Source organism: Salmo trutta, chromosome 20 (assembly GCF_901001165.1).
Source record: "Salmo trutta chromosome 20, fSalTru1.1, whole genome shotgun sequence".
Classification (NCBI taxonomy): domain Eukaryota; kingdom Metazoa; phylum Chordata; class Actinopteri; order Salmoniformes; family Salmonidae; genus Salmo; species Salmo trutta.
Window position 1 is genome coordinate 29,917,676 of NC_042976.1, and position 21,512 is coordinate 29,939,187.

Consider the following 21,512-nt stretch of genomic DNA (forward strand, 5'->3'; position numbering starts at 1 on the left):
GCCAAGCCTTTCCCAAGGGCATCTACTGATAAGAACACTCCATAAACACACATTACTGGAATTCCCCAAACTTTACCCACTAGAGAGATAGAGAGGACATAATATTCAATAACAAGACAAGAATTTTCGGCCACTCCTCTACATAGCAGAAATCATGTCCCTGTAGAAAACATCTGTATGCATTCAGATTCCTCAACTGTAGACCTACACACCTACACTAGGCGAAAACACTGTTTGTTGCTACGGTTACTAATGGATACTCAGTTAGTTGCATCAAAATCCAAAGCAAGCTATCTTGTTCTTCCCTCTCTGCCAAGTGTGCCTGAGCCATAATAAACGCATGTGTGTGTGTGACATACATGTAGAAAGAAACTAATGTACCACTGGGACTCAGGAACATCTGGACACTGGCCAAAATGTGTTCATTAATTATAGATGATTACTGGCATACAATCTACTAATTACAACAGACAGTCAATAACTAGGCCACTCAGTGTTATTGGAGTGAAAAAGTAAGCCTTCTATCTGCACACAACAACTAAGTACTGACACTGTGGTTGGGTCTTAGGCCAGGGCATTGGGCAGGTACAGTATTTGGCAGTATGGGCAATAGGTTGTAGACCTATGACAATTTGTCCTCCAGTGAATGCTGATTATCTGGTTCATCCCTATCACGTTCAACGGGGAACAGTCGTTGCAGGATGCTTAATATTTCTTCATTTCTTCCGTCATACCACTTGGTGGACTTCGGATTCCTATTGAATCATGTTGCAGTGTGGGAGGAGCTGACGTGGAGGAAGTCGTCCTACAGCAGTTTGGATAATGTTCCTTCAGATTCACTTGTGATAACGAATCTGACCGCGTCGGACGTTTCCGAGCGCAGAAAGAAGAAGTAGAGGTTTTGACTGAGGACGGAGGTTTTGCGGAGCAGCGTTTTAAACTGCTATACAGACTAAACTCTGAGTTCACCGGTGTGAAAGCGAGCAGTATGCATTCGGACTGCAGGCTGCTATGGGCAGAGCGGTAATGGTGGGCAGGGGACCGACAGAGGCCGGGCTTTTCTTCCTGTCGACTCTCATCATCCTCCTCGCCGCCAGAAGCAGTCGAGCGCAGAAAGGTTGGTGCCACTTAATGTAACCATGTGTAATACAAGTGTACACTAGAAACATATAGACAGCACCACATTCGCGTTGACGCGGTGTTAGTATGAAGTGTGTCTGCTTTGTTGAATTCCGGACAGCCAGCGGCAGAGCCTGTTACGCTGCTGCGCCTCAGCAGGGTTGAAAAGAGACGCTCGCTAGATAAGCCTACCTTACATGGCTCGACTGCTTCGTTCTCTCCCAGATCCCAAATATGTAGCCAGAATCACACTGCAAAAGTTGCTCTCTTCTCCCGAGTAGTTTGATAGTCATTGGAATTGGTTATTGAAGTGTTTTAGCCTAGATATAAAGGGCAGACAGTGCAAACTTAACAGTCATTTGTGGGCAGGATTTCATCTGATAAAAGAGAATAATACACCGTTTGGTAACGTTTTAACGGAGGGGGAGGGGTTGAAGTGGTAGAGAGGTAAACAGCCTCAACAACGTCTCATGGTGGTACGGGTGGGCTAGGAACGAGTTAAATAAGTCTATTTAACCCCACAAACTTGGTCCAGAAACTTATATCACTTCTCCAATTGTCACTTGGACGTTTTTTTGAGCTTTTGGAAACATTGGTGGCAGAGTACGGCATTTGGTTGTTGTAAACTAATCCGAAAGCTGCTTCTCTCTAGGTGTTTAGATCCACAAAAAACACGCCACTTCGATACAACTACGATTTTTTTTTAGCAGGTTACGAGAATTAACATAGCAGGTAGGATAATTAGGTCGAGGTTAGGAAAAAGGTTTAGGGTTAGCGAAAATATTATCCTAACCTGCTACGAAAACGCATGTATCGAAGTGGCGTGTTTGAAGGGAGTACCGTTTAGTCAAGTTAATCTGAATAATATGTCAGTTACGTTACATGACACCAACCCAGCCTTGGATCCACTCAGCCCATGACAGAACTGTCCACTGTTATCTCTGGTCCGAAAACTAACCCTAGCCTATTCCACTATAGCTCTAGTCTTTATCTCTCAGTTTTCGCACATCTGTAAAGTGTAGCAATATGGGGTGGACTCCACCTAGCTTGACTTTAAATGGATTAAAGGACGGACATCAACTTGGTCTTGTTTTCGAATGAGGCCTTTGACTGGGCCTAGTACAGTATAGGACAGGGTCAAAGGTCAAGCCATAAACCACGGTCATGATTGACTTAAATCAGCTGCAATGGATTTGTTCACTAGAACTCCGTTGGAATACTGAAAACTAAACAGTGATGGTAAAATCCTCACGCTCATTCTCTGCTGTCCAAACTACTGGTGTGTCAGTCAGAACATGTCTACGTCTATCCCACTGATATTTCTAACTCTAGATTTATCCATAATGTGTAGTTGTGTAACACAACCCTTATGTGCTTATACATCCACCCATTATGTGTGGGTAGGAACAGTACATGTATGTCTCCCCTAAATCACTCAGTGTGTGTGTGTCTACAGGTGATGGCTGTGGCCCCAGTGTGTTGGGCCCCAGCAGTGGGACCCTGTCCTCTCTGGGTTACCCCGGGACATACCCCAACCACACGGTGTGTGAGTGGGAGATCAGTGTGCCGCAGGGCCGGAGGCTACACTTCCGCTTCGCTGACCTGGACATAGAGGACAACAACTGTCAGGTCAACTACCTCAGAATCTACGACGGTGTAGGACCCCAGAGGACCCAGATAGGTGAGAGAGAGATGGGGAGGGAGGGGATAGGGAATGGCTCCATTATCTCCTAGGGGAAAGGAGAGGGGTGTATGAAATATACATCATCCATCAATATAAATCACAGTATGTCAGTATGTGACAAACACATCAATAGAATAAATGTCTGTACCACTATCTGAATGTAGATAATAACCACTACCCCTCTCCTCCCGACCACCAGTGAAGTTCTGTGGTCTGGGTCTGAAGGTTCCTGAGCTCATCCAGTCCGCTGGGAACCGGGTCACCATCCAGTTCATGAGTGGAACTCACCGCAGTGGGCGGGGCTTCTCCCTGTCCTACTCCACCACAGAACACACAGGTACAAGGGGTCAGGGGTTGGGGTCTGAACTGCATCCTAGCTGTGAGGGGATCATTCAAGCTGCTGCTGGTGTCCCAATCCTCAGATATGACAATGTCACCCATCATAGATCGCTGTGTTAACTCTTAGTTGAGATTACAATAGATTGTTTTACAGTAACATTGCGCCCCCATGGCTGAGGGAGTTGCCTAGGTAGCAGTGTGTGTTTGCATGATTGGGAGTTGCAGGGTCTCATGTGAGTCTTATTATAAATGCTTCTCTGCTCCCTCTTTTTTTCCCCATTCCGCCTCGTCTACTCTCTCTCCCTTTTGCTCCTTTTCCTTACTGGATAAATAACTATTTTAAATGTATGAGACTGACTGTGTTGTCTGTAAGTGGTATCTCATGTTGCTCTCTGTCAGTGTGTGGCAGATGTATGGAGTGAATACCGTTACAGGGAGATGTGAGGAAAGTGATCTGCTGTAACATGACAGACATTGAGCATCCCTGGAGAGTATTACAGCTGGCATTTATCTCCACATAACCGTGTGTGTGTTTTAATACTGGAGTTCTTCATCTAGACATACAGCTCTGTGTGTGTTCATCATGCATGTGTGAATGTGTTTTGTGTGTCTTTATGTGAATGTGTGTGTGTGTGTGTGTGTGAGAGAGAAATAGAGAGGGTATAAGAAAAGGTGAGATAGGATGTGAGAAGGAAGTTAAAGGAGCGTTTTGGTCGAGGACAGATGGAAGGATAGGGATGTTTAGGCCAAGATTCAATCTGAAACAACTGTATGTAGTGCGCTTGACATTTTTAAAGGTAATTTCCAATTGAGGCGACATCTGCATCGTTTACCTTGAGTGCGATCTCCTGCGAGATGGGGTAACATTGCCTTTAAGGCGTTTACAGACGGGCTGCAGGAAGCGGCGAAGGTCGTATAGACTTTAATGGGAGTAGGGCGGTGAGCGGCAAAATGCCAGCCGTTTTGCAAGCCGCGCGGTTCTTGGTGCTCGGGCCCGTGGACGGTGCTGATGGCTCAGAGCCAAAAGATTAAATTAGCTGAAGTCTTGAGCGGCTGCCGCGCATGGTTGACCAATGAGCGTAGTTCACCTTGTCAACCAATCAAACAATGTTTTATTGACAACATTGGAGTTGACAAGGGAAAGGGTGATATCTAGTCAGTTGTCCAACTGAATGTATTCAACTGAAATGTGTCTTCTGCATTTAACCCAACCCCTCTGAATCAGAGATGTGTGGGGGGATTAACTGCCTTGCTCGGGCAGAACGACAGATTTTTACCTTGTCAGCTTGGGGATTCGATCCAGCAACCTTCTGGTTACTGGCCCGATGCTCTAACCACTAGGCTACCTGCCGACAACAACTGGGGCCGCTGTTCTGGAGAGGTAGGTTGATTTTTCTCACGGTTAAATTGTCGTTTACTGCAGCCCGTCTCTTAAGAGCCTTTAAAATCTGCATTGTCTATAAGCGTGATCGGATCCCGGTCTTAATGGTGAGGTGTTGCAGTGAGTCTGTCGGGAACAGGGTGTACGTATCCAGAACCCTTAGATGAAGCCCAACCTGTCCCTGTGTGGCTGGGCTTCGTCACACACCACTCCAAAGAGCTGTACATCTCTGCAGACTAGTGGCACAGACTGTGTGTGTGTGTGTGTGTGTGTGTGTGTGTGTGTGTGTGTGCGCGCGCTGAGAGCACAGCGTGTGGTCACACTTCTGTTGTCAAGAGTCTGTCTACATCGTCAGCCTCCCTGGAGTACTGTGGGGAGGGAAGAGATAGATGGGAAAGGAAGATAGAGGAAAGCAAAGGGGGATGCAGGGGGTGGAGAGAGGGAGGGAGATGCAACAAAGCTTTTATCCACATCCTCTGAAAGAAGGAAATTAAATTACTGAAGAGAGAGAGAGAGAGAGATGGGGTGAAAGACAGATGGATATGTTATTACACATTCATATGTTAGAGAGCGTTATCATCCTTAGTGACTGGATGGGATTTCTAACCTTGTGGGCATCCCCTCAGGGTTTTTCTTTAAAAAATGACCATGTCGCCCGTTACAGCACACTGTGTGTGTGTGTCGGTCCGTCTGTGCGTGTCTGTTCTGCTTGTGTCCATGTGCGTGTCTACCTAGACAGTGTGGAATACAGACACAGAGAGCTGAGTTAATGTGATCTGTCTGTGTGCGTGTCTACCTAGACAGGGTGGAATACAGACACAGAGAGCTGAGTTAATGTGATCTGTCTGTGTGCGTGTCTACCTAGACAGGGTGGAATACAGACACAGAGAGCTGAGTTAATGTGATCTGTCTGTGTGCGTGTCTACCTAGACAGGGTGGAATACAGACACAGAGAGCTGAGTTAATGTGATCTGTCTGTGTGCGTGTCTACCTAGACAGGGTGGAATACAGACACAGAGAGCTGAGTTAATGTGATCTGTCTGTGTGCGTGTCTACCTAGACAGGGTGGAATACAGACACAGAGAGCTGAGTTAATGTGATCTGTCTGTGTGCGTGTCTACCTAGACAGGGTGGAATACAGACACAGAGAGCTGAGTTAATGTGATCTGTCTGTGTGCGTGTCTACCTAGACAGGGTGGAATACAGACACAGAGAGCTGAGTTAATGTGATCTGTCTGTGTGCGTGTCTACCTAGACAGGGTGGAATACAGACACAGAGAGCTGAGTTAATGTGATCTGTCTGTGTGCGTGTCTACCTAGACAGGGTGGAATACAGACACAGAGAGCTGAGTTAATGTGATCTGTCTGTGTGCGTGTCTACCTAGACAGGGTGGAATACAGACTCAGAGAGCTGAGTTAATGTGATCTGTCTGTGTGCGTGTCTACCTAGACAGGGTGGAATACAGACACAGAGAGCTGAGTTAATGTGATCTGTCTGTGTGCGTGTCTACCTAGACAGGGTGGAATACAGACACAGAGAGCTGAGTTAATGTGATCTGTCTGTGTGCGTGTCTACATAGACAGGGTGGAATACAGACACAGAGAGCTGAGTTAATGTGATCTGTCTGTGTGCGTGTCTACCTAGACAGGGTGGATTACAGACACAGAGAGCTGAGTTAATGTGATCTGTCTGTGTGCGTGTCTACCTAGACAGGGTGGAATACAGACACAGAGAGCTGAGTTAATGTGATGTCTGTGTTTCTTTGTACAGGGACGCAAACGCGTCACTTTTTTTTTCTCTTCTCAAAATAGCTTTTGTGAGAATTCTACAGAATACATTTTGCTTTCACAGGACGTGAAAATAACAGTTTCAGGGTAGGATTAGCAAGACCCATATTCTACATTACGTTAGTGAGCTAGCTTGTTTACGACGGGCAAAAAAGTTCCACACGACTTGCGCTGTAGCATCACAATACCTGGTACTCTTGCCTATGCCAAAGAGGAATACCTATGTAAGAATGCAGTTCATTGACTACAGCTCAGCATTCAACACCATAGTACCCTCCAAACTCATCATTAAGCTTGAGGCCCTGGGTCTCAACCCCGCCCTGAGCAACTGGGTCCTGGACTTTCTGACGGGTCTCCCCCAGGTGGTGAAGGTAGGAAACAACATCTCCACTTTGCTGATCCTCAACTCTGGGGCCCCACAAGGGTGCGTGCTCAGGCCCTCCTGTACTCCCTGTTCACCAATGACTGCATGGCCATGCACGTCTTCAACTCAATCATCAAGTTTGCAGACGACACAGCAGTAGTGGGCTTGATTACCAACAATGACGAGACAGCCTACAGGGAGGAGGTGAGGGTCCTCGGAGTGTGGTGTCAGGAAAACAACCTCTCACTCAACGTCAACAAAACAAAAGAGATGACCGTGGACTTCAGGAAACAGCAGAGGGAGAAGCCCCCCATTCACATCAACGGGACAGTAGTGGAGATGGTGGATAGTTTTAAGTTCCTCGGTGTACACATCACAGACAAAGTGAAATGGTCCACTCACACAGATAGTGGGGTGAAGAAGGCGCAACAGCGCCTCTTCAACCTCAGGAGGCTGAAGAAATTTGGCTTGTCACCAAAAACCCCCACAAACATTTACAGATGCACAGTTGAGAGCATCCTGTCGGGCTGTATCACCACCTGGTACGGCAAGGCTCTCCAGAGGGTGGTGTGGTCTGCACAACACATCACCGGGGGCAAACTACCTGCCCTCCAGCACACCTACAGCACCCGATGTCACAGGAAGGCCAAAAAGATAATCAAGGACAATAACAACCCGCGCCACTGCCTGTTCACCCCGCTACCATCCAGAAGGCGAGGTCAGTACAGGTGCGTCAAAGCTGGGACGAGGGACAGAAGCTGTTTTTCAATCTCAAGGCCATCAGACTGTTAAACCGCCATCACTAACACAGAGAGGCTGCTGCCTACATACAGTCTCAAATCATTGGCCACTTTAATAATTGTATCACTAGTCACTTTAAATAATGACACTTTAATAATGTTTACATATCTTACAGTACTCATCTCATATGTGTATATACTGTATTTTATACCATGTATTGCACCTTGCCTATGCCACTCGGCCATCGCTCATCCATATATTTATATGTACATATTCTTATTCCATCCCTTTACATGTGTGTGTATAAGGTGGTTGTTGTGGAATTGATAGATATTACTGCACTGTCGGAACAAGAAGCGCAAGCATTTTGCTACATTCGCATTTTGATACACATGGTTAGCAGATGTTAATGCGAGTGTATGTGACCAATTTGATTAGATTTACTCTTGTCCAGGATCTTGGAAAGCTACCAACTCAGGTCCAGGATTAGTTTCAGCCAGGGTTTGTTTGCGTTTCACACATGTTTTATAGGGAGGATCAGGGTGCGGAACACTCCGGGATCCAGATCATATGGGGATATAAGAAAACGCCCTTAATCTATATGTGTCTTTGTCACAGAAAATTGATGATTTGCAGTAAGGATCAGATGAGAAGGAGGTCATTACCACTGAATATATTAAGAGGGACATTTTTGGTGTGCCACAGAATATGTTATCCCATCAAGGTGTGTGACTTTTCAAAAAAGGTTGGGACCACTAAGATAGCTTGTTGAATAATGTGCTTCAGTGGTAGGATGCATATAATCAATCAATGTAATTCTAAGCTAAATATTAATAAAAAAAACCGATGTATTTTTCTGGCGCTCCTTTAATTCTGTTTGGTGCCTATCTTTTTGGGGCAAACCGTGTGGTGTCACGATACTACTTGGTATCGTGATACTTGGCCTGGTATCAGATTCTCTGAAAATAGGCACATTTTCTTGCAGTTTAAACAGATTTCTTTGCATGTTTTGGACCTTCACCAGTTTGCATCCCTGTTTGTAGATCTGATCACCTGTCTCGACAAAGGAATCCACTTCACTGAGGCAGAGTTCACCAGATACTGTCCTGCAGGATGTCTGACCTCTGTTGGGGAGATCTCTGGGACCGTACCCCACGGCTACAGAGACGTGAGTATATGCGCAGTACTCAAGGAATGGTGTGTGTTTGTGGATGTGCATGAGTGGTGCTGGGTAATGAGTGATGAGAAAGTCAACGAAACAGAGACAGACTGGGTGGGAACTGTGTGTGTGTGCATTTGTGTGGTATGTGTGTGTCAGTGTTAGTCATTGTGGAGGGCACACAGTTCCCAGGTGATTCACACTGCCCAATACCCCCCTCCACCAACTGTCTGTCTCTGTCCTGCTCATCACTCAACAGTACCCACCACTACTGCCACTACCCCACAGGAACTAACTGGCCACACACAGTCATGACTCACTTCATGGCTATGTTCCCCTCTCTCTCTCATTCTATATCTCTTTTACTCTCTCTCTCCTCCAATCTCTCTTTTTCCTATCTCATTCACTCTCTCTTTGCCCTGCTGGACGTTGTCTGTCCTACCCCCCCCCCCCCCCCCCCCCCAAAGTTCTTTGTAAACAGAGCCTCTCTCAGCATATGCACATCCCAGGCTGATGACCTCACAATACCCCGGCTGTGTCTGAGGTCATGGGGGCCGAGTGAGTCTGCGGATGATGACCTCATGCCTGGGTGGGTCGGGGGGCCATGGGGGTGGGAGGGTTAGATTTGGGGTTGTGGGTGTTATCGAAGAGGGGGGCCCAGGGGTGGCTCAAATCAAACTTTATTTGTCACATGCGCAGAATATAGGTTCAGACCTTACCGTGAAATGCTTACTTACAAGCCCTAACCAACAATGCAGTTCAAAAAAGAGTTAAGAAATTTTTGACCAAATAAACGACAGTAAAAAAGTAACACAATAACGAGGCTATATACAGAGTCAATGTGCGGGGGTACAGGTTAGTCGAGGTAATATGTACATGTAGGTAGGGTTAAAGTGACCATGAATAGATAATAAACAGTGAGTGGCAGCAGTGTAAAAACAAATGGCGAGGGTCAATGTAAATAGTCCGGGTGACCATTTGATTAATTATTAATTGTTCAGTCTTATGGCTTGGGGGCAGAAGCTGTTAAGGAGCCTTTTGGTCCTAGACTTGGTGCTCCGAGGCACAGTGGAGGGCAAGAGTGTTTGTGTGTATGTATGTGTGTCTCTGAGTCATAGGGGAGGAGACGGGGGTTAGGGGGTGGTGAGCTAATTGTTTGGCCGAAGGAACAGCTTCTTCTAATCCAGTCCATCTGGAGGAGAGTGCTGAGCGGACTGGTGTGTGCAGTGTGTGCATGTGGGCGTGCCTATGTGGTGTGTACATGCGTGCAGGCGTACGTTTGTACCTGGTGGTGTAGTATGTGTGTGTGTTTCTGAGCTTGTGTAAGCGGTGTTGCAGATTGCATAGCAGAACAGGATTCCGGGTTCTCCATGTTCAGCCAAATAGAGCTGTACGGGTTTCCAAACAGAGCTGTACGGGGTTACAACCCGAGTCAGTCTGACTTTGGTTTCTATGGAGCGTTGCCGTCTGCTGCTCATTGGACCACACCTTAAGTCACGGGGGGGTCAGTGCACCCCACCCATCTCTGAACCTCTACTTTAATCTCACTCTGTCAACTTTTTCAGTAGGAATTTGTTTCTCTCTCTTGCTCTACTGGTTCTCCCGGTGTGTGATGTGTTGTAACGAGTGTGTGATGTGTTGTAACGTGTGTGTGTGTGTGTGATGTGTTGTAACGAGTGTGTGTGTGCGTGCATTATGTGTGTGAAAGCGGTCAGTGCTTTGAGTTGCTGGGTGTGGTGGTTTGGAGCAGTGCAGTGTGTTTGTGTTAGTGGTTTGGTGGGGTGCTGATCAGATGTGGTGTGTTACTGAGATGTTGTAGAGCTGAGAGGGCAAGTGTTCAGAGCCTGTGGGTACCTCGACTATGTGGTTAAAGTCTGTGCGTGTGTGTGAATGTGTAGAACGTGTTTATGATTGCATAGTGTGTGTGTGTGTCACAACATGGTGCCTTTGGTGTTACCCACTGTCCTGTCAGCTGTGAAACCCCATGTGGGGCCTTACCAGGAAAACCATCCCACTTCACTCACACAGCTGCCCACTGCTGGGAACTGTGGTCTCACTAAATGTGTGTTCAGCAGTGTGTGTACGTGTTTTTCCAATATATGAATGAATAGATCAATTTTATGACATCGGCAAATTACTGAGTTAGTTACTTGAAAGCTAAGGGAATGCTTTAAGAAGAGAGGGAAATGTTTAAACAATCCAACCTTTTCAGTGATATTAACTCACGGAAGGAATTAAGGAAGGATGTATATCAAAGTCAAATAAAACATTTTTATGAAGCCCTTTTTACATCAGCTGAGGTCACAAAGTGCTGTACAGAAACCCAGCCTCAAACCCCAAACAGCAAGCAGTGCAGATGTAGAAGCACAGAGGCTAGGAAAAACTCCCTAGAAAGGAAGACACCTAGAGAGGAACCAGACTCTGAGTGGTGGCCAGTCCTCTTCTGAATGTGCCGGGTGGAGATTATAAGAGTAAAGTAAGTAAGGCCAGATTGTTCTTCAAGATGTTCAAATGTTCATAGATGACCAGCAGTGGTTGTGGAGGGTTCAACAGGTCAGTAACTCAGAAGTAAATGTCAGTTGGCTTTTCATAGCTGAGCATTCAGAGGACAAGACATCAGGTGCGGTAGAGAGTGAGTGGAAACAGCAGGTCCGGGACAAGGTAGCACGTCCAGTGAACAGGTCAGGGTTCCATAGCCGCAGGCAGAACAGTTGAAACTGGAGCAGCAGCTCGACCAGGTGGACTGGGGACAGCCAGGAGTCATCAGGCCAGGTAGTCCTGAGGCATGGTCCTAGGGCTCCGGTAATCCGGGAGGGGAGGGAGAGAAGTAGAGGACGCATACTTAAATTCACGACACCAGATATAACAGACTGACTCTAACCCCCCGGCACATTGACTATTGTAGCATAGATACTGGAGATTAAGACAGCGTTGGGTCGGCGGAGACTGTGGCCCCGTCCGACGATACCCCTGGACAGGGCCAACCAGGCAGGATATAACCCCACACACTTTGCCAAAGCACAGCTTTCACACCACTAGAAGGATATCAACAGACCACCAACTTACTACCCTGAGGCAAAGCTGAGTATAGCCCACAAAGATCTCCTCCACCACACAAACCCAAGGGGGTGCAAAACCGGACAGGAAGGTCACGTCAGTGACTCAACCCACTCAAGTGACGCACCCTTCCTATGGACGGCATGGAAGAGCACTAGTAAGCCAATGACTCAGCCCCCGTAATAGGGTTAGAGGCAGAGAATCCCAGTGGAGAGAGGGGAACCGGCCAGGCAGAGACAGCAAGGGCGGTTCTTCTCCCCAGTGCCTTGCCGTTCAGCTTCGCACCCCTGGGCCAGACTACACTCAATCATAGGACCTACTGAAGAGATGAGTCTTCAGTAAAGATTTAAAGGTCGAGACCGAGTCTGCGTCTCTCACATAGATCAACAGACCATTCCATAAAAATGGAGCTCTATAGGAGAAATCCCTGCCTCCAGCTGTTTGCTTAAAAATTCTATGGACAGTATGGAGGCCTGCGTTTTGTCACTGTAGCGTACATGTAGGTATGTACGGCAGGACCAAATCGGAGACATAGGTAGGAGCAAGCCCATGTAATGCTTTGTTGGTTAGCAGTAAAACCTTGAAAGCTGCATAATTTTTCGCCAAAAAGTTTCTGATTTTTGCTTTACGAAGATGGAAAAAAGCGGCCTTTTTGGATGCCGATTATGGCCGATTACATTGCAATTTCCGAGGAAACTGCGTGGCAGGCTGACCACCTGTTACGCGAGTGCAGCATCAAAAGGACCTGTGGCTGCAAGGAGCCAAGGTAAGTTGCTTGCATTAACTTATCTTATAAAAAACAATCAATCTTAACAATCACTAGTTAACTACACATGGTTAATGATATTACTAGGTTAACTACCATGTCCTGCATTGCATATAATCAATGCGGTGCCTGTTAATTTATCATCGAATCAGTCTACTTCAACTTCAAAATTATGTGGATGTATTGAAGCAACATCTTCAAGACATCAGTCAGGAAGTTAAAGCTTGGTTGCAAATGGGTCTTCCAAATGGACAATGACCCCAAGCATACTTCCAATATTGTGGCAAAATGGCTTAAGAACAACGAAGTCAAGGTATTGGAGTGGCCATCACAAAGCCCTGACCTCAATCCTATAGAAAATTTGTGGGCAGAGCTGAAAAAGCGTGTGCGAGCAAGGAGGCCTACAAACCTGCCTCAGTTACAACAGCTCTGTCAGGAGGAATGGGCCAAAATTCACAGGTGATGATTTAACAAAAGCGCAGTCGCGAAAAAACATCAATGCCTTTCTTAAAATCAGTACACAGAAGTATATATTTTTAAACCTGCATATTTAGTTAAAATAAATGAATGTTAGCAGGCAATATTAACTAGGGAAATTGTGTCAGTTGCATTCAGTGCAAGCAGAGTCAGGGTATATGCAACAGTTTGGGCCACCTGGCTCGTTGCTAACTGTGAACTAATTTGCCAGAATTTTACGGAATTATGACAACATTGAAGGTTGTGCAATGTAACAGCAATATTTAGACTTAGGGATGCCACCCGTTAGATAAAATACGGAACGGTTACGTATTTCACTGATAAACATTTTGTTTTCGAAATGATAGTTTCTGGATTTGACCATGTTAATGACCTAAGGCTCGTATTTCTGTGTTTTATTATGTTATAATTAAGTCTATGATTTGATAGAGCAGTCTGACTGAGCGGTGGTAGGCAGCAGCAGGCTCGTAAGCATTCATTCAAACAGCACTTTACTGCATTTGCCAGCAGCTCGTAGCAATGCTTGAATGCGCATCGCTGTTTAGGACTTTAAGCCTATCAACTCCCGAGGTTAGGCTGGCAATACTAAAGTGTCTATAAGAACATCCAATAGTGAAAGGTATATGAAATACAAATGGTATAGAGAGAAATAGTCGACGCGTTATTATTCCTATAATAACTACAACCTAAAACTTCTTAACTGGGAATATTGAGCCACCAGCTTTCATATGTTCTCATGTTCTGAGCAAGGAACTTAAACGGTAGCTTTTTTACATGGCACATATTTCACTTTTACTTTCTTCTCCAACACTGTTTTTGTATTATTTAAACCAAATTGAACATGTTTCATGATTTATTTGAGACTAAATAGATTTTATTTATGTATTATATTAACAATAAAAGTGTTCATTGTTCATTCAGTATTGTCATTATTACAAATATATATCTAAAAATCGACAGATTTTAATCGGTATCGGCTTTTCTTGGCCCTCCAATAATCGCTATCGGTGTTGAAAAATCATAATCGGTCGACCTCTAGTGTAGACCAATTAGGGTTTCCAATCTCTCCAAAAGAATGTGGTGATCGGTGGTGTCAGAAGGTCTAGGCGCATGAGGACAGATGCAGAGCCTTTGTCTGATGCTATTAAAAGGTAATTTACCACCTTCACTTCATAGATAGATAGATGGATAGATAGATAGATAGCTATTAAAACAGGCCTTGGATCAGTTTTTTAAAAATGTTTCATGCCACTCAGGGTTCCCCCTGCCAGGAAGTGGCATCATCGTGCCGACTCATCTCCTGTTATCTGTGAAGCTGAGGTCTGGGAACTGAGAGCTGTTCTTTGTGATCCATCTCACTGTAAAACCTTATACAAGCCATTACTGTCACTCACTGGGATATATGGCCTCTCAGTTGTCACTGGAACAATCCTTACCACCGACTGACCGCTCCATCTCTCTCTCTCCTCTCCCGTTGTCATGCTCTTCTCTCCCTCTCTCTCTCTCTCTCTCCTCTCCCGTTGTCATGCTCTTCTCTCCATCTCTCTCCTCTCCCGTTGTCATGCTCTTCTCTCCATCTCTCTCCTCTCCCATTGTCATGCTCTTCTCTCCATCTCTCTCCTCTCCCGTTGTCATGCTCTTCTCTCCATCTCTCTCCTCTCCCGTTGTCATGCTCTTCTCTCCCCCTCTCATCATCCCTCTTTCTCTCCTCTCCCGTTGTCATGCTCTTCTCTCCATCTCTCTCCTCTCTTGTTGTCATGCTCTTCTCTCCCCCTCTCATCATCCCTCTCTCTCCCTCCAGTGTTCGAACCCTTTTCTTACAGCTGCGAGGATTCAATTGACATAGAAGTCATTTGATGATGTTCATACATAAAAATTCACATTTCTAAACACTTGGATAGATCATAATGAATATCTCATTCTCCTTCCCTCCTCTAGTCATCTCCAGTGTGTCTAGCAGCCATCCATGCAGGTGTGGTGTCTAACTCTGTGGGTGGTCAGATCAGTGTGGTCAGCAGTAAGGGCATCCCTCACTACGATGGCTCGCTGGCTAACAACGTCTCCTCCACTGTGTAAGTACTCCTGTCTGTCTGGGAGAATACATCTGCTTTCTCTTCCCTTTCCATCTCTCTCCGTCATTATGTCTATCTCTCTCCAGTGGTCCCTTGTCCAACAGTCTCTTCACTTTCAAGACCAGTGGTGAGTTAAGCTACAATACAAAAACAGATGATACAGCCACACATGCTTCTGTAACCTTTTCAACTACACCACAATCACTACAACAATCGCCAAGACAGTCATGTGTCCTCCCACTTAAAATGCAATCAGTTTCTCTCTCGCTCTCTCTCTCAGGTTGCTATGGGACACTGGGTCTAGAGTCGGGCGTTGTTAGGGACTCCCAGCTTTCTGCTTCCTCTGTGTGGGAATGGAGTGACGTGATTGGCCAGCCCAGCGAGTGGGGCCCATCTGGGGCCCGCCTTAAGAGGGTGGGGCTTCCCTGGGCGTCGGCTCACAGCGACCAGCAGCAGTGGCTACAGGTGGACCTGAAGAAGGAGAAGAGGATTACAGGCATCACCACTACAGGCTCCTCCCTCCCGGAGTATCAGTTCTACGTGTCAGCCTATCGGGTCCTCTATAGCAATGACGGACAAAACTGGAGCGTCTATCGGGAGGCAGATGCAACCCAGAACAAGGTGAACTGAACACTGCTCTCATCAATATCATTCAAGGGAAACTACACTCAAAAACAATCTTTTTGGCATTTTGCATCATGATGATGTGGCAGGTGACACTTTGCTTCTTGAAAGTCCAATATCTTGAAAACTTGACTGCTGACATGCAAAACATTTTGGGAATCTATCAACAGTGGCCTAATGAAAGAAATACCAAAATATAGTTTCCCTTTAAGGAGAGAGGAAGCCACTTTAGACAAGAGTAGGGGAGCAGGGGGGGTTGTGAGTTGTTTGTTTCTATGGCAACAGTGATTGATTGCAGTTGTTTACAGCAGGAAACATGAGAGCTGACTGTGGTTAAGTCCTGTGGTCACTCAGGACAGCATCTCATTAAAGATGGATGGAGATTGATTGAGTGGCTGTGTTAGGATCTGGAATCAGGGCTTTTTATCCTATAGATGATCTCACTAAGGTTAAAAATCTATTTTACAACAGAAACCTGCCCCAAGAATGTAGCAATCAAACATTTGTTACAAACCATATATAATATTAACAGTACAGTAGGCAAAGGCAAGATGACATGAAATATAATTTGGAAAACATACTGTAGCTTCAATGTCCATGTGTAGTGAAGACTGTTTCTCTTTCCTGACAGAGTTTTCAAGGAAACACCAACTATCTCCAGGAAGTGCGCAATAACTTCATCCCACCAATTGAGGCGCGATATGTGAGGATGAGCCCCACCCAATGGCACCAGCGAATTGCCCTTAAGTTTGAGCTGTTCGGATGCCAGTTCCATCAAGGTAACCAAACCAGCCAATCAGATGCAAGTCTGGTGTTTAGATTTGTTTTAGCCCATTAGTAAATTAGATTTTCTTGTGGGCAGTCAAAGGTTTTCTATTGGCATAGAGTGGTGATAACTGTTCTGTCACTTCTCCCATTGGACAGCTAGGCCACGGATAAACCACCCCCCTCGTCCTCCCACTCCCCCAGTGGCCACAGACACCCCCTCACTGAACGGTTTTACCACCCACACCCCTGATATCAGAAACACCAGCATGCCCCCACGCACCAGCAACGGTGAGGGAGGGAGGGAACAGATAGAGGGAAAATAGTTCCAGTATCTAGTTATGTTGATGATCGTGATTGGTTCACACTGGTTGTGTTGTGGTCATAGACGTGGCATTGGCAGCAGTGTTGGTGCCAGTGTTGGTCATGGTTCTGACCGCCCTCATCTTGACCATGGTCTGTGCCTGGTACTGGAGAAACAGGTGACGACAACTAAATACCCATGCACTCAGTAGCTCCCAACAAAGTACATTTACATTTTAGTAATTTAGCAGACACACTTATCTAGAGCGACGTACAGTTAGTGCATTCATCTTAAGATAGCTTAAGACAACTACATATCACAGCTGTAGGAAGTACATTTTTCCAGAGTAAAGAACTTATCAGCAAAGTTGGTGCTTGTAGGAAAGTGCACCATCTTGGGGGGGGGGGTGTGACTTCTTATTTAAGATAGTGTTTGAAGACGTTTTGATGTTTTCAGAAGATGGGCAGGGACTCTGCTGTCCTAGCGTCAGGGGGAAGAGTATCACACTCTTTGATTTTCTCCTCTGTTCTCTCTCTCCTCAGGATGAAGAGTTCAGAGGGGGCTTATGATTTACCTCACTGGGACCGTACAGGTAAACACAACACTGTGTGTGTGTGTGTGTGTGTGTGTGTGTGTGTGTTTGTGTGTGTGTGTTTTAATGTGTGTGTGTGTCTCTGTCCAGACTGGTGGAAGAGTATGAAGCAGTTCCTGCCATCTAAGATGGCGGAGGGGGAGGAGTCAGTCCGCTACAGCAGCAGTGAAGTGGGCCGGCTCAGAGGAAGAGGGAACGCCCCCAGACTACAGGCCAAACCCGCAGGTACACACACACACACACACACACCCTCTTTGAGTGTTTGTATGTGTAACACACCCTCTTCATCTCCTCCATTAGAATATGCCCAGCCCCTGGTGAGCGGTGTGGTGACATCACTAGGTCAGAGGTCAACCTTCAAGCCAGAGGAAGGTTCTGACCACTGCTACACTGACCCTGACCTCTACGGCGCTCCGATGGCGACAGACATCTACCACGCCTATTCTGAACCACTGCCCGCCTCCGGCGCCGAGTACGCTACGCCCATCGTGATTGACATTGCAAGCCACCTATCAGGGATCTCCTCATTGAGCCAGCCACCCACAGTCTCCAGCTTCATGGGCCGTAGCCCCGCCTCCCTACTCACACGGACAGACAGTGGGCAATCGGGTAGGTCAATGTACGACACGCCCAAGAGTACAGGACAGGCCACGCCCATTGAGGATCTAGCCTATCAGGTGCCTCAGAGCAGCTCTCAGAAGCCAGCGGGGCAGAGCTGAAGGGGCGGAGTGAGAACTGTGATTGACAGGGCCGTAACCATAAACCACATCCCCCATGGACAGAGAGAGGGGGATGTAACCCTGGGTCTGAGTCTGTAAAGAACACACTACCTTCAAGTTAGTTCACTTGGTATGTGGGTGTGTCAACACAGGAGTCTGTATGTGCAGTATGTGTGTGTTTACATGCGTTGTCGGAGAGTGCTAGCATAGTGCCATACCAGTCTTATCACTGAAACCACAAAGATGAATGTCTACATGAAAGAGGAGAGATGGAGAGCTCACTACTGTTTCAGCCAGGCTTAGTCCACTCTGTCAGTGTCTTCATTTTATGTTTAGTCAAACTGTGAGTTTATATTTAATTCCTTTCATGTGTCAATTTAAAAGTTTAGTAATTCTCCGAAGATAGGTTCTCTGAAATGTTTGCCTTCGATAGAAAGGCAATGTTTCTACCACTAATGTGTTCTAATAGTGTTCTCTGCATAAAGGCCAAAGGTCACCTATGTCATTTTTACTACGGTACGCTTTGATTGGATGCTTTTAGATCTGTTAGTTCTCAATCAGATCTCTTAACTTTTGAATTTAACCAATCACCTTTGTACATAAATCTAGAGTGAAATCCACACCAAAAACCTGTGCTCAAGTTACTCAAAATGATTTTCTTTTATTTATTTTTCTTTCATAATTCCTGCTGAAAAGGACATACTCTCACTTGAATGTTCCCACCATTATGGACAGCGGTGATGAATCCGCTTCCACGCGGAAGGCATCAAATAATGATGGTTGCACTGTTTTCATGGTTACACTGTTGTCATGGACATCTTGCCTCACGTGACACTGGTTGGTGACAGGTCAAGAAAAGAACCCATACACAACGTTTAGGTGCCATTTGTGTTCGCCCGATTGGATTCACACACTGCCAGATTAGGACCAGTGACTTGAGGCAGAATCCGCCATCATGGTGAGACAGGAGCTGCCCAACTGAAGGGCTGATGTCTCTACAGTATGTCAGTGAGACTAAACGTTTCCTTGTGTTTTATTATTATGCATCATATAGCCATGCATGCAAATATGGCCACTGTCTGTAAGTTCACACAGAATCCAGAGCGTGTAGGACGTCTGTGTGTGCTCGTTAGAGGAAGCTAGAGTCCACTCCAGCCAAACTCTGTCCCGGGGCCCACCCTGGGTGCAAGTTTTTATTATTATTTCCTTCTCCCTAGCACCACACAGCGGGTTCAAATAATCAAAGCTTGGTGAGTTTGAGACCAAGTTTGGGGAAACCCTGGTCTAGGTTACCTCGTCAGCCTTAAAGAGCTGTGTGTAGGTCATGGATCCTGTCAGATGGTCCGGAGAGGAAACATCACTAGTTACCGGTCAGCATACTGAAGTCAATATGTACAGAAACACTTCAAATTCCAATATACTGTATGCGTGTGAATGTGCATCTGTGTCTGAATTACTCTCCTGTGTGTATTTCTGGACATTGATTGTCTCTACTGTGTCTTTGTGCGAGTAGCTGTGTCTGTTGAACCTTTGTATTGGTGTGTGTGTGTCTATCTTTGTATGGCTGTCCTAAAGAGAGCATCTGTGTGAAGCTAGCTATGTCTGTATGTCTGTCCCTTTGAGTGTACTGTATCTGTGGTTGATTAGTCACGTCTATAGTAATGGATGTGAGGAGATAATTTGTCAGCTCACTCCCTGTCCTGAACACCAAATCTGATCCTGGACCAGTTTAATTTGTGTGTTGTTAAAGGTTAGGACATCAGTAGGGAAGGCTGGCCCTAGGTCAGTGTGTGTTCTGTGAGTTCACAGATTGTACAAAGAGAAATAAAGACTTTGAAAATAAGTCATGTTTTTTTTACAAAAGCGTTAATGCACAACACATTCATATGGTCGACGGTAAAAAATGTAATCTTAAATGATTCCTTCATATTTCACATTACTTAATATCAATATCTTGATAATTTCTTAATAGATATTCAAGCACTGGTATATATTATACAGTGCATTCAGAAAGTGTTCAGACCCCTTGACTTTTTCCAGAATTTGTTACATTACAGCCTTACTCTAAAATGTATTCGTTTTTCACTCATCAATCTACGCACAATACCCCATATTGATAAAGCAAAAACAGTTTTATTTTTTTTCAAATTTGTGCAAAAATGGAAATATTACATTTACATAAGTATTCAGTATTTACTACTTTGTTGAAGCACCTTTGGCAGCTATTACAACCTTGTTCTTGGGTATGATTGTTGTCCTTCTGGAAGGTTCTCCAATGTCTACTGAGGAACTCCAGAGTGGCGCAGCGGTCTAAGGCACTGCATCACTACAGTCTCTGGTTCAAATCCAGGCTGTATCACATCTGGCCTTGATTGGGAATCCCATAGGGCGGCGCACAATTGGCCTGATTTGGCTGGAGTAGGCCGTCATTGTAAGTAAGAATTTGTTCTTAACTGACTTACCTAGTTAAACAAACTCTGGAGCTCTGTCAGAGTGACCATTGGGTTCTTGGTCACCTCCCTGACCAAGGCCCTTCTCCCCCGATTGTTCAGTTTGGCTGGGCGGCCAGCTTTAGGAGGAGTCTTGGTGGTTTAAAACTTCTTCCATTTAAGAATGACGGAGGCCACTGTTTGTTCTTGAGGATCTTTAATGCTGCAGAAATGTTTTGGTACCCTTTCCCAGATCTGTGCCTCGACACAATCCTGCCTCTGAGCTCTACGGGCAATTTCTTCGACCTCTGCTTGGTTTTTGCTCTGACATGCATTGTCGACTGTGGGACCTTGAGAAAGACAGGTGTGTGCCTTTTCAAATCATGTCTAAACTATTGAGTTTACCACAGGTGGACTCCAATCAAGCTGTAGAAACATCTCAAGGATGATCAATGGAACAGGATGCACCTGTACTCAATTTTGAGTCTCATGTCAAAGGGACTGAATACTCATGTAAATAAGGTATCTGTTTTATACGTGTAATAAATTGGCAAAAATGTCTAAACGGTTTTCGCTTTGTTATTGTGTGTAATGAGGGAAAAAATATTTTATCAATTTTAGAATGACTGTAAAGTAACAATGTGTGAATACTTTCTGAATGCACTGTAACATCTGAAAACAATTTCCAAAGGTATCCCACCTCATTTCATTTTAACACCACTACTGCCACCACGTGGTGATGTAGGGAAATTAAACCAAGCACAAGCATTCATGATGATCAAACGCTAATAACACAAACCACATCTCAAATGTGAACTACGTACATTTGGATCATTGACCATTTCAGTAAATCAATTGGTCACAATCACAGTATTTAGAATGAAATATCAGACTTCTCATGATTCACTTAATATTTCTCTTCTTCCTCACCCCTTTTCACATTGGTCCTTTTACATCACTCCTTCATGTTCCGTCTGTTCTTACCAAACTGCCACCAAATGGTGGGGAGGATGACAGCGAGGAGCAGGATGAGACAGCCAGTGATCAGGTAGGCTACGGGCAGAAAGTTATTTTGACTGTGGACAGTACCACTTCCTTTCTGCCCCAGAAGGAATCCACTGCAAGTCTAAGG

At 45.5% G+C, this 21,512-nt stretch overlaps 2 protein-coding genes across 3 annotated transcripts in view; one reads left to right on the forward strand and one right to left on the reverse strand.

The window, feature by feature from the left end:
• The window catches only part of col8a1a (collagen, type VIII, alpha 1a), a 76,877-nt gene extending 75,352 nt beyond the window's left edge, over window positions 1-1,525 (reverse strand). The window contains exon 1 of the mRNA XM_029703763.1: window positions 1,312-1,525. The gene's annotated coding sequence lies outside the window, so the exon portion shown is untranslated. The remainder of the gene's footprint in view (window positions 1-1,311) is intronic.
• Window positions 753-19,794, forward strand: LOC115156312 (discoidin, CUB and LCCL domain-containing protein 2). 2 transcript variants are annotated; one of them, XM_029703777.1, is made up of 13 exons: window positions 753-1,117; window positions 2,576-2,800; window positions 3,003-3,140; window positions 8,460-8,584; window positions 14,814-14,947; window positions 15,034-15,074; window positions 15,228-15,568; window positions 16,203-16,350; window positions 16,496-16,627; window positions 16,725-16,818; window positions 17,183-17,232; window positions 17,323-17,457; window positions 17,533-19,794. In XM_029703777.1, the coding sequence occupies exons 1-13, from the start codon at window positions 1,012-1,014 to the stop codon at window positions 17,949-17,951; spliced, it is 2,088 nt and encodes a 695-aa protein (XP_029559637.1). In that variant the 5' UTR covers window positions 753-1,011; the 3' UTR covers window positions 17,952-19,794. The 2 variants fall into 2 exon arrangements, with proteins under 2 accessions (XP_029559637.1, XP_029559638.1); XM_029703778.1 differs by lacking the exon at window positions 16,496-16,627.
• Window positions 19,795-21,512: the final 1,718 nt, after the last annotated feature.